We start from the raw sequence: 15,556 nt of genomic DNA on the forward strand, positions 1-15,556 counted from the left end.
ACACATACAAATAGATATAAACACACAAATACACAGACATACACACACACCCTTGTACACACACGTATGTACGCACATACCTACATACATACACACAAATAGACATATATGGATACATATTCACACACAAACACCCACTCAACCCACAGATCTCCCACACCAAGGCCTTGATTGATTGAAGTACTACACCGAGGCTTCTCTGAAAACCCCGCCCCCTGGGCTTCCCCTTTGAAACAGGCACCTCCCCCAACATCCCCCGGAGGAAGCAGAGTCCGGGTGTGTTCTGAAAGGAGCGGTCACAACTCAAGCTTTCTCTATGTCTTCACTTGTTTTGCGGATCATGGATAAGGTCTTGGAAGTCCGGGACCGGGTGCTGGCTGCATTTCTCACACAGAAGGTAACAGAATTTTCCGTGATGTCCTGGACTGGATGCTCTTGGGGAGCAGGGTCACCCAGTCTGCCGGGGAAGGGCACCTGGCTGGCCAGGAAGTTGCCCAGGCTATCTGGGGATCTGGTCAGCAGAGGGGGTTGACCAGAGGGAACCTTTAATGGGCATCTGCCCTGTGGGTGCCGACTTGGGAGTTTGGGGCGGGCTGATCCAGACCTGAGGGGAGGGCGAGGAACCCTGGGGCCTTGAGGGGAGTCAGGGATGCGCAGGCCGGGCAAGGGAGGGAATTGGGTGAGAACAGAGGGAAGGAGAAGCTCCAGGCCACCGAGGAGCCCTCAAAGTGTAAGGACCGTTCTGGAAGGGGAAGTGTGGACGGTGTGGGCCCCATCAAGCTCTGTGCTTCCCGAGGGGGGCCTGGAGGCTGGCAGTTCCAACAGCGGGAGATGTCACTGAGGCCTCCTTTTGCCTCAAGAACTGAAACTGCACAAGCAGCCCCGCCCTCGCGCCCGCTTTCCCTGCCCGCTTTCCCTTCCCTTCCTCCAGGGCAGTGACCCGCTCTTCATTCTCTGCCCCCGAAACTCATCCCGCTTCCCGGCTTTCTAGATCCTTCTGGGCTCTGCCTACCACAGTCTTCCTCATTCTTACTCATCCTGTGCCCTCGTGTTCTAGATTCTTCTGCCCGCGCTCCCCTCCCCTCCCTTGGCTCTGGCTCCTCTCCAGCCTCCACTGTGGCATCAGTTTCACTTCCTCACACATCTCAGCATCTTGGAAGCTCAGTGGAAGGACATTTGAAGCCCAGAGATGGACATTCCCTTTTTTCTTACATATACTAGTTTGCCTTATTTTGTTAGATTCCTCATGTAAGTGATATCGTATAGCATTTGCCACTGTTTTCTCCCTCTTAATAGATTATGTTTACTCTTTTATCTAACCAGAGGTATCTAAAACGCACCAACTGAGAAATGAGAAAGGGGTACAAATGAACTTATCTATAAAACAAATAAAATTATAGATGTAGAAAGTAATCTGATGGTTACCTGGGGTAAGGAGGGGAGGGATGAATTGGAAGACTGAGGTTGACATGTACACACTACTATACATAAAATAGATGAGGAATAACGACCTTCTGTATAGCACAGGGAACTCTACTCAGTACCCTGTCATGACCGATATGGAAAAAGAATCTAGAAAAGAGTGGATATATGTATAGCTGACTCACTTTGCTGTATAACTGAAACTAACACAACATTGTAAATCAAGTATACCCCTACAAAAAGATTTTTTTAAGGAAGGAAAAGAACAAAACTCCGAATGGAAAAGAAAATGAAAGTCAAAGCAATATACATGTACCAGATACATACCAGTGTCTGGTATATATTATAATAATATGTATACTAAAAAATGTATATATATAATATATAATATGGAGCATCCCAGGTGACACAATAGTAAAGAATCCACCTGCCAACACAGGAGGTGCAAGAGGTGCAGGTTGAATCTCTGGGTCACGAAGATCCCCTGGAGTAGGAAATGACAACCCACTCCAGTATCCTTGCCTGGAAAATTCCATGGACAGAGGCTGTATAGTCTATGGGGTCACAGTCGGACATGACTGAGCACACACACACACACACACACATGCACACACGTATATAACATACATAATGTATATCATATTATATAATATATAATACAGAATACAATATGTAGTAGCTATATATCATATAATATATAATACATAATACAATATATAGTAGATGTATATATTACGTTTGTATGCATAGTATATATTTTCCGTGGGTTTCTCATAGATTTAATGATATATGGAACGAAACAAGCCCTGAAACCCTTGAACTGTTGGGTTTCTCAGTCCAAGGGATGCTGAAATTTGTACTACACAAGACAGCAACCAGTTAAACGTGAATTGTTCATAAAACAATATCATATACATCTTTAAAAAGATGTTTGGTCGCCAACTAGCAAAAGCCGTTATGGTTTAGTTTCTTTCTATATATCTTTTTGGAATCTATGCTATCTTTGCGAAATCTTAGAAGACGATATCATATATTATTGTCAAAGAAGCCTCATCATTGAAGGAAGTGAACAGTAGAGATTTGGATATCCTTATTAATTATAACTACTGACTCCTCCTGTCCCGCAGGAAGAAGCCAGAAAGGATTCACTTGTTTCGCTGATCATGGACAAGGTCTTGGAAGTCCCAGAGCGGGTGGGGGCTGAATTTCTCACGCAGAAGGTAACAAAATGTATAGAAGCTATTTTAACAACATGTGGAATGGAGCAAGCCCTGAAACCCTTTTACTGGTTGATCCCATACCCATTCAGAGGGATACTGACATTTGTACTACACAAGATAGCTTCGGTGGCATGCAACTGGGTGGTCGAGAAATTTTTTAAAAATAAGAGCGTATATAGATTTGAAAAGATGGGTAACCAACCAACAGAAGTGATTGTGGCTTGATTTCTATTTATATATGCATTTGGGATCTATACTATCTTTGTGAACTATGTTTGAGGTTTTTGTGGGTGGAGGGGGCCTTTTCATTTCTTCTGCCTCTTTGAGAAACACAGGCTTTATTAGGTTACTGCTGGGCAGAGGTTACCAAAGGGCTTCTGGGCTTCCTCCCAGGCTGGAGTAGATACTCCCAGAGGAGTAGTGTGTTTCCTCTGCCCTCCCCCTCAAGGCTGAATGCAGATGGCCCCATGTAGCCAGAAGACCTCTCCCTGGAGGACTGGTTTTTCCCTGATGTCCTGGACTGGATGCTCTTGGGGAGCAGGGTCACCCAGTCTGCCGGGGAAGGGCACCTGGCTGGCCAGGAAGTTGCCCACGCTATCTGGGGATCTGGTCAACAGAGGGGGTTGACCAGAGGGAACCTTTAATGGGCATCTGCCCTGTGGGTGCCGACTTGGGAGTTTGGGGCGGGCTGATCTAGACCTGAGGGGAGGGCGAGGAACCCTGGGGCCTTGAGGGGAGTCAGGGATGCGTGGGGCCAGCAAGGGAGGGAATTGGGTGAGAACAGAGGGAAGGAGAAGCTCCAGGCCACCGAGGAGCCCTCAAAGTGTAAGGACCGTTCTGGGAGGGGAAGTGTGGACGGTGTGGGCCCCATCAAGCTCTGTGCTTCCCGAGGGGGGCCTGGAGGCTGGCAGTTCCAACAGCGGGAGATGTCACTGAGGCCTCCTTTTGCCTCAAGAACTGAAACTGCACAAGCAGCCCCGCCCTCGCGCCCACTTTCCCTTCCCTTCCTCCAGGGCAGTGACCCGCTCTTCATTCTCTGCCCCCGAAACTCATCCCGCTTCCCGGCTTTCTAGATCCTTCTGGGCTCTGCCTACCACAGTCTTCCTCATTCTTACTCATCCTGTGCCCTCGTGTTCTAGATTCTTCTGCCCGCGCTCCCCTCCCCTCCCTTGGTCTGGCTCCTCTCCAGCCTCCACTGTGGCGTCAGTTTCACTTTCTCACACATCTAAGCATCTTGGAAGCTCAGCGGAAGGACATTTGAAGCCCAGAGATGGACATTCCCGTTTTTCTTACATATACTAGTTTGCCGTATTTTGTTAGATTCCTCATGTAAGTGATATCATATAGTATTTGCCACTGTTTTCTCCCTCTTAATAGATTATGTTTACTCTTTTATTTTATCTAACCAGAAGTATCTAAAACGCACCAACTGAGAAATGAGAAAGGGGTACAAATGAACTGATCTACAAAACAAATAAAATTATAGATGTAGAAAGTAATCTGGTTACCTGGGGTAAGGAGGGGAGGGATAAATTGGAAGACTGAGGTTGACATGTACACAGTACTATATATAAAATAGATGAGGAATAACGACCTTCTGTATAGCACAGGGAACTCTACTCAGTACCCTGTCATGACCGATATGGAAAAAGAATCTAGAAAAGAGTGGATATATGTATAACTGACTCACTTTGCTGTATAACTGAAACTAACACAACATTGTAAATGTTAGGTAAAAGACCAGGACACCAAAAAAGTGTCTAACAGGTTCTTTAAGGGCGAAGCGCTCCCGGGCGGGGTTCCCAGACCCGAATGAGGCAGGTCGAGGAAGTCCGCGCCCAGACGTGTTGGGGGTGGCTTTTATAGGTTCGTTGCGAGGGATGGTCAGGCTAGAAGGACGGGGCACAGGGGTTCGGATAGGTCGCCAGGCCGAAGCGTCGCGGGCTGACAGGTCTTTCTACGTGGCTGGGGTGGGGCGGCTTTAGCTGGCGAAGTGTGCTGTCATCGTCCCCGGCATCTGGGAGGCTCCTTCCGTTAGGGACCTCCCCCGCCGGCAGGAGAGGGAGAAGGGGCGGCCCATCATGGCCCCCGGGGTCCGGCCTTACAATAAATCAACTATACCCCTAGAAAAAAAATTTTTTAAGGAAGTAAAAGAGCAAAACTCTTAATGGAAAGGAAGATGAAAGTGAAAGCAATATGCATGTACCAGGTACATACCAGTGTCTGATATATATTATAATAATATGTACACTATTATATACCTTGGGAGCTTCCCCGGTGACACAGTAGTAAAGAATCCGCCTGCCAACACAGGAGATGCCAGAGATGCAGGTTGAATCTCTGGATCACGAAGATCCTTTGGAGAAGGAAATGGCAACCCACTCCAGTATTCTTGCCTCGAAAATTCCATGGAACCTAATGGGCTATATAGTATATGGGGTCCCAGTCGGACGTGACTGAGCGCACACACACAGATGTATATAACATACGTGACATATATCATATAATACATAATAATATAATATATAGTAGATGTATATCATAGTATGTAATATACACAATATAACATATAGTAGATATATGTATTATGTTTGTATGCATAATATATATTTTCCATGGGTTTCTCATAGATAAATTAATGATATATGGAATGAAACAAGCCCTGAAACCCTTGAACTGTTGGGTTGCCCAGTCCAAGGGATGCTGATATTTGTACTACACAAGACAGCAACCAGTTAAACGTGAATTGTTCATAAAACAATATCATATACATCTTTACAAAGATGTTTAGTCACCAACTAGCAGAAGCCGTTATGATTTAATTTCTTTTTATATATCTGTTCGGAATCTATGCGATCTTTGCGAAATCTTAGAAGACGACATCGTATATTATTGCTAAAGAAGCCGCATCATTGAGGGAAGTTAACAGTAGAGATTTGGATATCCTTATTAATTATAAATACCGACTCCTCTGTCTAAGACAGAGGACTGATTTAAAACTGGGGAGACATCACTAACATGATAACAGGTTTCAGGAGGCACAGATTACCAGCTTGGCTTCCTGTGGTGGCCGTTAAACTGTGATTTCCTTCAACACTGGCAAATATTTGGAAATAGAACTTTTGCTGTTCTAAGCAAGATACCAACTGTGCCTTCCTGGCAATGCATAGACTTAACCCTGGAGATAAAGGCTTACCAAACTGTCTTGTGGTCTTCTGCCTGGTTCTATGCTGACCGAGACTCCAACGGGGCGCAGAGCAAGGGAAGGGCCAGATGGTGACCGGGCAGGACCCTAGGACCCAGCCTAGTCTTCCACCTGCCTTTTGTCTGTAGAAAACCTTTCATCAAAGAATAAACTTGGGGACTTCCTTGGGGGTCCAGTGGGTGAAGACTCTGAACTTCCCCTGCAAGGAATGCAGGTTTGTTCTTTGGCTGGGGAACAAGAATCCTACTTGCCGTGCGACGCGGCCAGAAAATAAAAAGTGAAAAAAAAATTTAAAGAATAAATTTAATCAGAGAAGTGAGAAACTGCAGAAAGAAAAGGAAAACAGTCAAACAAGCCAAAATAATAATACTTCAGCCATTAGACAAAGTCAAGGGCCTTTATTTAGTTCTTCCTCAAGGTCTGTAGATATTGTTCTCTGCCTTATATGTGAACTTTTTAGCTACTCAAACCCCTACCAGGTGGCGGAAGTTAACTGTATGTTGCCCACAAGCAAGTCAACCCCAGACCACTTGGAACCAGCAGGTTGATGACGCTGCCTCTTCATTACCTCACCACTGACCGCGGCTTGGTAAACATTGTGAGACGCCTCACTACCACCACCAGGCCGGGACACACGGTCTTAAGGTATTGCCTGCTGTGGCCCTCTTTGCCTGGCCAAACAGTAAAGCTAATTTCTTTCTACTTCACCCAACTCTTCCTTAAAGGTTTCATCCCGCACCACTGTACAGAGGCCGGATTTTGGCAACAAATTGGGCGTTCGGTGTGCGGTTGACTTAGGGGCAGCCCCACGGGGGTCCCCTGGCTTGATCAGACTCTCCAAGGTCATTCCTCCACGCCAGGCTCTTTTGAGAAGGCAGAGGGTTGGAAGATTCCTTCAGAGGCAAAGTTGCCTGGGACCCTTGTCAAGAAGGCTGAGCTCCAGTCATACCAGGTACTGCATCCAGGCAGTGGGGGCTCTGAGTCAGAAGTGGTGGGTGAAGGAGGACCACCCTAGAAGCTGGGGAGGCCACCTTCGCCTTAAAGAAGTTTTTTTCTTTCTCCAGCCTATGCCAGCCTGAATTTTTCTGCTCCAAAGAATCATTTGGAGGACGGAGAAAGCATCGGGGACGTGGAGACACCTTGGCCAGCATCTGGGTAAGTCCCCAGGTGAATATTCTGAGGCTCCTTTGAAACAGGAGGGGAAAGGGCAGGGCACAACCCTTGACATATCCCAAGGGCACAACATAAACTAATTAAAATCAAACGGGTCCAAGATGGCCGACAAGTCAACTTGACGAGACCTTGATCCTTGGGATAAACTCACTGTAACACATCAGCAAGCTAAATGGCACATGCAAGGTGCCAGGACAGTTCCGAGGTCAAACATCAAAGACCAAAAAGTGGGCCGCGGTCCAACTCCTGGAATTCCCCTCCCCTTCCTCAAAACTGTTGGGATAATCCTCCCACTTATGAGTCTATGAAATTACCCAGCCCATACAAACTAACCACACCACATTTCCAGGCCGTTGCACTCGCCCTCTGTAGTGGCTCACACTCTGTCTGTGGGGAGTGTTTCTCTATGAATAAATCCACTTCTTACCTATTACTTTGTCTCTCACTAGATTCTTTCTGTGATGAGACATCAAGAAGCTGAGCTTCCTTATGTCTTGAAACCAGGTCTGTGATCTCAGCTGGAAGACTGTGGGTTTTGGCTGGGTTCAAGGTTCGAGTTCCAGTGCATGGGTTCAAGTCCCAACCTGCGGTAAGCAGCTTCACCTTCAACATGCTCATCTGAGGAACTTTTGATTCCATCTGGGGAACATTCAGCTTCCATCTGGGTATTTCATTTTGGAAATTCCACCTGTAAGGTACCACTTGGACAGAAATCACAGGCTGAGCAGGAATTGGAAGCAGCCACTCTGAGCTTTATGCTTTCTGTTTTTCTCCCCCTGCTATAGGTTTCATTAGCTGGTGAGGTCTGGTTTGCATTTGGTTTACTCATTTCTGATCAGAATTGCAAAGTGCTTCTTTGATTCCATCAGACAGCCTCATAAGAAAAATTTTGGCTGACTGGTCGACCTGTAGGTAAGGAAAAGATATTTTAACATCGTGTGGTCACGATATTCTTTAGATGCTGGAGAGAACTGATTGGGATGAAACTTGAAATTCCAAAACTGGCTCTTTTTGCATGTGCAGTTAGAGAAAGCTGGCTTGATAAAATACCTATATATATATATATATATAAAGAACACTGACCCTGAGAGAACAGAAACATTCTAATATTCTTAGGAGAAACTTGAAGTTAAGCTTTGTCATGTCCTTGAAGTGTTAGGGGAAACAGAAACTGAAACTGCCTACCCTGGCCAGGCACCATAGTAACTCTTTGCATATGTATTTCAAAACAGGAAGTCCTGGTCAGAAATGTGAAACTAACAAGCTACTATCAACTGGAAGAATTCAGGAAAGGCCAAAAGGAGAGACACCGGTTCATATGTCCTACCGGCCTCCCAGAATCCTCCTCACTGGAATCCATCTTGGCTGAGCGATGTTTGCACCACCAGTAAGGACCCTAAGTCAGAATGACTGGCCAGAGACAACCCAGAAACTTATCCTATTACCATAAAACTGGAGAACTCGGGCCACATGGCAGAACAGTTCTCCTGGGCTCCCTTTCCCCGCTGCTCTGCCCCTGGGCGCCCCTTCCCAAGAAGGACTCTTGCTTTCTCAGCATGTGCGTCTCCTCACACGATTCATTTCTGAGGGTTAGACAAGAGCCCACTCTCTGGCCCTGGGACGGGTCCCTTTCCTGCATCAAATGTCAACTTGTGGGACCTCTTCTTCACTACAGCTAACATCCTAACCACTTGGGGCTACTCGGTGACCAGCTCGCCCACCAGTGAACCAGATCCAGTGGCCATAACTGGAACCTTTTGTCCCTGATCTCCTCCTGACGCAGACAACTGGCCAGAGTGCCCTGACCAGGTAAGGAAAAAGAAAATGACTTCTTTCCCTTCCCTCTTTCTTTCCCCTTCCCTCTTTCTTTCCTCTTTTCAACCTCTCTTATCCTACCCTTTTTTCCTTCTGTCCTGGTCCTGGATGCAGGAGTCGGTTTGAAGGGCCTCACTTGATCTGAGTGTGGGAGCCTGATCACCTCTGGTGGGCAGAGAACTTGAGTTCTGGTTCTGGCCTGGTATCTGGTCTCTGGTAGGGCCAAGCTCCCATCCTCCCTTCTTAGAAGCCGAGGGAAAAGTCCTGTAACCCCTGGGCATTTGCAGGTGTCTAGAAACATCTGTAAGGCCACCCCTTTTGTCTCCCCTTCTTCCCTTCTTTCAACCTGGCCTCCTTTCCTCCCTTGGAACTCTTAGAAGGCCTGAGATATTTCCATTTCCTCTGTCAGCACTCAGATCTGAAGTTCTGTGTCTCAGTAGGAGGTTTTCTGAGGGACTTCAATCTTGTGTTTAAGGGAGGGTCTGATTAGGACGGCTGGGCCTGTGTGTGTTTTATACTTTGTGATTTGTGATGGCCATTCTGCCTTGTGAACTGGGATAACATTGTGTGGTCACTGTATTGTTCAGATTCCAGAGAAAGTTGATTTAGGCAAAACTCTTAAAAAACTCATTCCAAAACTGGTTCTTTTTGCATATACAGTTAGTAAAAGCAAGTTTAATCAAACATCTTTTGAGCATTCTGACTCTGAGGGAACAAGTCCTACTTAGAGAACTTGATTTTTCCCTCCCTGTGCCTTGAGACTAGGGCTCTCAGAGACACTTACTTAGACCAGACCATCTCTGATTCCTGAGACAGAGAAAAATAGGAAGAAGCCTTTAAAATTTTTACCTATTCGAACTGGTATTTATAAACTAGTGAATTTTATGATACCTGATTTTCATGACTAAGTTTAGAAAATGAAGCTAGATCTCTCATTCTGTCTGTCTGGATATACGTATGTCTCAGTATGTGTCTTTTTCTTTGGATAATATTGCAGAGATTAATTCATAAATGAGCTAAATTTAATTGGCTTAAAGAAAAGTAAGTGCTTACTAATCAAATAATTCTAAATACAAGAGAAATTGAAGTGAAAGTCGCTCAGACGTGTTCGACTCTTGGTGACCCCATGGACCATACAGTCCGTGGGATTCTCCAGGCCAGAATACTGGAGTGGGTAGCCGGCCCTTCTCCAGGGGATCTTCCCAACCCACGGATCGAACTCAGGTCCCCCGCGTTGCAGGCAGATTCTTTACCAGCTGAGCCACTAGGAAATTAAGCTAAATGAATTTCAAGTTCGTGTGAACTAGGAAATATTCTGTATTAAATTAATACATAGTATTAATGTTTATTAGTTGATCTCATTAGTATAGACATGTCTTCAGAGTCATCAATGTGAAGTGTAATATTTCTGTTCTGCTTAGGGCTTCCCTGTGCCTCAGACGGTAAAGCATCTGCCCGCAATGCAGGAGACCCGGGTTCAATTCCTGAGTCAGGAAGAGCCCCTGGAGAAGGAAATGGTAGTCCTCTCCAGCACTCTTGCCTGGAAAATCCCATAGACAGAGGAGCCTGATAGGCTACAGTCCACGGGGTCGCAAAGAGTCGGATACGACTGAGTGACTTCACTTCACTAGGTTTACTAGAGATCAAATAAGATCTTATTCTATCTGTTACAAAATTTTCAACAAGAAAAGTAACTCAGTGTGGAAAAAACTTTTTAAGGAAAGTAAGCTCTGTGTTTTCTGTAAGAGAAGGTGTGAAAAATGAAGAAGTACTGAAAAGAGTTATGCATGATCAGGATTTTCTAAGATTGAAATGAATTTAGTGGGTAAATGGATTTTGTTAGAAATGGGCTAGAACAAGACTGGATTTGTTTTATCCTTCCAAAGTATTCTTGAAATGCTACTTTTGACAACAGACTGTGTGTTTCTTTGCCTTTAAATGATTTGCATTTGCTTTTGAGATCTCTTGTTACTTTGGTTGAGGAATAAATATTGTCTCATAGTGACTGAAGATCTTATTTGACCAAGTATTTCCAAACATTTTGACAAGTTCTCCAAATATCAAGTTTTAATTAAAGTTCTTTTGATTTCCAGCTAACCTTGAGATACTTGAGAGCTTCCCCAAGGTATCTTAAAGAAAAATATTTAGGAGTCAACCCTGAATATTCATTGGAAGGATTGGTTGCTGAAGCTGAAGCTCCACTACTTTGGCCGCCTGATTCAAAGAGCCGACTCATTGGAAAAGAGTCTGATGCTGGGAAACATTGAAGGCAAAAGGAGAAAGGGGCAGCAGAGGACGACATGGTTCGAGAGCATCACTGACTCAATGGACATGAATTTGAACAGACTCTGGGAGAAAGTGGAAGACAGAGGAGCCTGGTGTGCTACAGTCCATGGGGTTGCAGAGTCAGACACAACTTAGTGACTGAAAAACAACAAATTTGGTATGTTAAGTTAAATGTAATCATTTGTAATTCTGGTTACTGTAACCAAGTTTCTTTATTGATTACACTGTAATCAGATGTTTCACTATTCCTCTGAAGTATCTGTAGATACTTTTGTACCCTGATGCTATCAAGCATATTTTGTACCCTTAATGTTTCATCATCAAGGAGATTCATAGAAAGACTGTGGAAGCAGTTACAATAGTTGCACACGCTGGATGGTGACTGGGCAGGGATTCTGGCCCATGCAGATAAAAACAAGGAGCTGTCCTGCCCCTGGGGCCCCTAGATCAGGAATCCAGAGATTTTTACTCCCTGACAGGCAGGGTCGATGTCCCTACTCAGCCTTGAAGCAGTTACAGAAGATGGACCATTGCCCCTCTGCTTCACAAAAGAGTATGGGAATAACATCTCTGAGGGAGGAATGAAATAGGAGGAAAGGGAGCAGAACACAACCTTTAAAAGAATGATGTAGCCATAGGATATGATGAAACCTGGTTAGAACTGTAGGGCCCAGGTCCAGATCTAGGAGATCCCGGCTGAGGGCCTGTCCAAACAGGTAGGGGCTATCTCTGAACCCCTGAGGTAATACTGTCCCAGTCATCTGTTGGTGTTTTTCTCTTGGGACCTCCCACTCAAAGGCAAAAAGATATTGGGATTCTTTAGCCAGTGGTATGCAAAAAAAATGCATCTTTGAGATCCAAGACTGTAAACCGCTTGGCACTGGGTGGGATTTCTCCCAAGATTACATAGGGATTGGGTACCATGGGATGGAGGGGGACTACAGCCTCATTTATGGTCTGGAGATCTTGAACCATTCCCCAGGCTCCATCCTTTTTCTTTACTGAGAGGATTGGGGTGTTACATGGCCAATTGTTGGGGACCAATAGCCCACAAGCAAGGAATTTATTTACTAAAGGCTGTAGTCCCTCCCGAGCCTCTCTTTTGAAGGGATATTGTTTCTTGTTAGGAAACTGAGTGGGATCTCGGAGGACAGTGACGACTGGTTCAGCTTGGTGGGCTCGTCCAGGAATCCCCTGGTCCCACACCTGGGGGTTAATTTTGTCTTCCCATAGTTTTTGGTCCCTCTCAATTGGAGGTGTAATGGGTTCTTCAGTAGTAACCAGGAGCTGTAGGGCTCTGAAAAGCTTCCCATCACAAGGGTGGTCCCCAGTTTCGTGAGTATGTCTCTTCCCATTAAGGGAGTAGGACACTCAGGGACCACCAGAAACTGGTGGGAAAATACCGTCCATCCCAGCAACAAAGAACTGCTCGGGTGAATCTTTTAGTAGTTGCTTTTCCTGTAGCACCCCAAATGGTACAGGTTTGGGAGGAGAAGGCTCTGGAGTAGGAGATCTAGATAGAGTAGGTAGCCCCTGTGTCAAGCAAGATATTCTCGGACCTACCTGCCACATCCAGTTGCACCCTTGGCTCCAGCCCCCGTGATGGTTATCTGTGACAGGCGGGCTGGCTGGAGCAGGCCGCTTCGGTCCTCTTGAACCTTCGTGAGGGTAGGCTTGGTGCTTGACCTTGAGGCTCTTGGGTCCCGAGGGCAGAGTGCCGCCCACTGTCCCAGTTGATGGCATTTTTGGCAGCCGTTTTAGGAGACTTGTCACGGTTTGGACACTCTTTGGCCCAGTGAAAGGCTAAAAGAGGCCCTCCAAAAGTTTACTAGAAAGGTCCTTCAGAAAAACAGGCCTCCAAACAACTATAAAACAAGTGGTCTCCTCTTGTCCCACTTGCCAATTAAACAACCCCCAAGGAGCTCGAAGACCCCAGCTGGCCCAGCCTGTCCAAGGACGTGGGGCCTACCCAGGAGAAGACTGGCAGATGGACTTCACCCAGATGCCAGTTTCTCAAGGGGATAAATACCTGTTAGTCATGATAGATACATTCACAAGATGGATTGAAGGCTTTCCCACCCAGACTGAGAAGGCTGAGGAGGTGGTAAAAAAGAGCTGTTTCATGAAATCATTCCAAGGTTTGGTCTTCCCGGGTCATTACAAAGTCACAATGGGACATCATTTACTTCTAAGGCCACCCAAAGGGTCTCGAAAGCACTGGGCATTACTTATTATCTCCATTGTGCCTGGAGGCCTCAATGTTCAGGAAAAGTAGAAAGAGCCAATCAATTCTTAAAATCAGAAATAAAAAAGATAACCCAGGAGACCTCCCTGGGATGGAAGGAGGCTTTACCAAGAGCTCTCTTCCGCACCCATATTGCCCCTAAGAAACAGGTTAGTCTTAGTCTTTATGAGATGCTATATGGGAGACCTTTTGTTTACGTCAATGACCTCTTCCTAGATCCAGAGGTTCAGACCCTCCAGTCTTATACCATGGCCACTGGGCAATTCCAACAGGATATACACTTGTGGGGTATGAACCAGGACCCAAAAGATTCTAAGGAGTCACCGCTATATGCTCCAGAGACGCAAGTCCTAATCAAAGCCTGGAAAGATGGGTTGCCAAAGGCTCCACTCCAGCCCACATGGAAGGGCCCCTACCCTGTAATACTTTCTATCCCCACTGCAGTCAAGGTGCCAGGACATGACTCTTGGACTCACTACTCACAAGTCAAGCCATGGGAGAAAACAGAAGAAGACACTCAATACACCTGTGAGCCCCTGGGAGATCTCAGATAGCTATTCAGAACCACAGATGAGTGCCATTCCAATGAACACACCCAAAATCTGGTTTCTGGGGATAAGATTTCTCAAGATAGCTCTAAAGAGCCAACACAGCTTGGTAGAGACTGTACTCCAAAGCAGACAGGAGATAGATCTTCTGATCCCTGAACAAGGAGGGACTTGAGCCATCCTGGCAAAGTGAATTTAAAACTGACGAATGTCCCTACTAGTCCTTGTTATGCCATATTGATGACGCTTATGATTATTCCATGTACTGTCAATTGTCTAACCTATTTTGTCTCTTCCCAGGTCAACAAGCTACAACATACGGTGCCAGTTCAACAACGATGTAAAACTACAGCCAACCATGGAAAATACCCCTCACGCTTAGGTGGACACCGCTATAAGGACTCTGAGGCCTGAGACTAGCAAGAGGGGGAGGCCCAATACCCCTCGCCGTCCCAGTTCAGCAGGAAGTAGCCAGAAAGACCTCGACGCCCCTAATCCCAAAGAATTGGGCCTGCCATCTCTTGAGGGGGTAATGTTAGGTAGTTAGAATAGGGAAAAGAGTCCGGAATGGCGGTGGCTAAAAGAGGAGGAACAGAAAAGCCCGCGAAAATAGAACAAAAGAAGGTCTGAGGACCAGAGTGAGGACCTCAGGTAAAACAAACAACACTCCTGACTGGCCCAATTTACATAGGACAGGCCCAGGAAAAAAACATATAAAAAGAGGAGCCAAAGCTAGCTCTCTCTCTCTCCCGCGCGCTGGGGTGCTCATCGCTTCGTCTTTGGATCCTCAACGTGCCCTCACGCCTCAAAGATGGATTTTCCTGCTATCTTCTAAATAAAATAGAGCTGTAACACTGATTTGTCTAAGAGCTATAACACGGTCCGTTCGAGACCTGAGAGCTATAACATGGTCTGTCCAAGACCCGAGAGCTGTGACACGCCGAGGGGGCTTTAATGTCCGTCACTCCAAATCTTTGTTGTGACGAGACAGAACCGAGGAGCATACACTCGCCTGATAGACCCAACTAAAGCCAAGATGGCAGAGTCGGCTTCCACTAGACCCTGAGCCTCAGTATATGCTCACTGTAACATATCAGCAAGCTAAGTGACCATCCACCACCGTCGGCAAAGTGAATAACCATTGTTTCACACTGATCTATGATTCTATCTGATTTAGTGTTTTAACCCCTTTTGATATTTTCAACAAAACTTCCTAAATCAAATTCTAATGAAGTCTTCTTGACCCCTAGCTAACTCTGGGATGCTTCAAAGGGCCCCTGAAAGAGGACAAAGAGAGATATTAAGCTAATTAGGTTCATTTGGTAGGTTAAATTACACGGGCAGTATTATCAAATGAGTAATATGTTGAGGTCCTTTTGAAGAATCTAAGCTACTCCATTTTGTTAACAGAAAAACTCCATTTTGTAAGCTTCCCGGAAAAGAGCCTTTGGAAATCCCCTGACCTCACCCCACCACCCACGAGCCAATTGGACCGCAGACCGAATCTCCTGACTTAACGTTCAGGAACTCGTGGTCTACCTAGGTAATAGGGACCAATCAAAAACCAACACACAATCCTTCGAAAGAAAGTGACCAATCAGACGTCCCCCTACCTAGAAATTCTTTTTTTCCCCTGAACACT

General features: G+C 45.8%; 1 protein-coding gene across 6 annotated transcripts; it reads left to right on the plus strand.

Moving 5' to 3' along the window:
* The first annotated feature begins 277 nt into the window (after nucleotides 1-277).
* On the plus strand, nucleotides 278-14,772 carry LOC120872441. 6 transcript variants are annotated; one of them, XR_005723243.1, is made up of 8 exons: nucleotides 278-397; nucleotides 6,573-6,799; nucleotides 6,912-7,002; nucleotides 7,525-7,609; nucleotides 7,806-7,932; nucleotides 8,253-8,407; nucleotides 8,696-8,829; nucleotides 10,929-11,036. XR_005723243.1 is itself a non-coding variant. In XM_040252813.1 (8 exons), exons 1-6 carry the CDS (start codon nucleotides 317-319, stop codon nucleotides 8,387-8,389), a joined length of 714 nt encoding a protein of 237 aa, XP_040108747.1. In that variant the 5' UTR covers nucleotides 278-316; the 3' UTR covers nucleotides 8,390-8,407; nucleotides 8,696-8,829; nucleotides 10,929-11,036. The 6 variants fall into 6 exon arrangements, 2 of the variants coding, with proteins under 2 accessions (XP_040108747.1, XP_040108748.1); XM_040252813.1 differs by lacking the exon at nucleotides 7,806-7,932 and adding an exon at nucleotides 2,550-2,642; XR_005723242.1 differs by lacking the exon at nucleotides 278-397 and adding an exon at nucleotides 14,215-14,772 and having other exon boundaries at nucleotides 4,624-6,799; nucleotides 10,929-11,278.
* Nucleotides 14,773-15,556: the final 784 nt, after the last annotated feature.

The sequence above is a fragment of the Oryx dammah genome, unplaced genomic scaffold, assembly GCF_014754425.2.
Source record: "Oryx dammah isolate SB20612 unplaced genomic scaffold, SCBI_Odam_1.1 HiC_scaffold_13, whole genome shotgun sequence".
NCBI lineage: Eukaryota > Metazoa > Chordata > Mammalia > Artiodactyla > Bovidae > Oryx > Oryx dammah.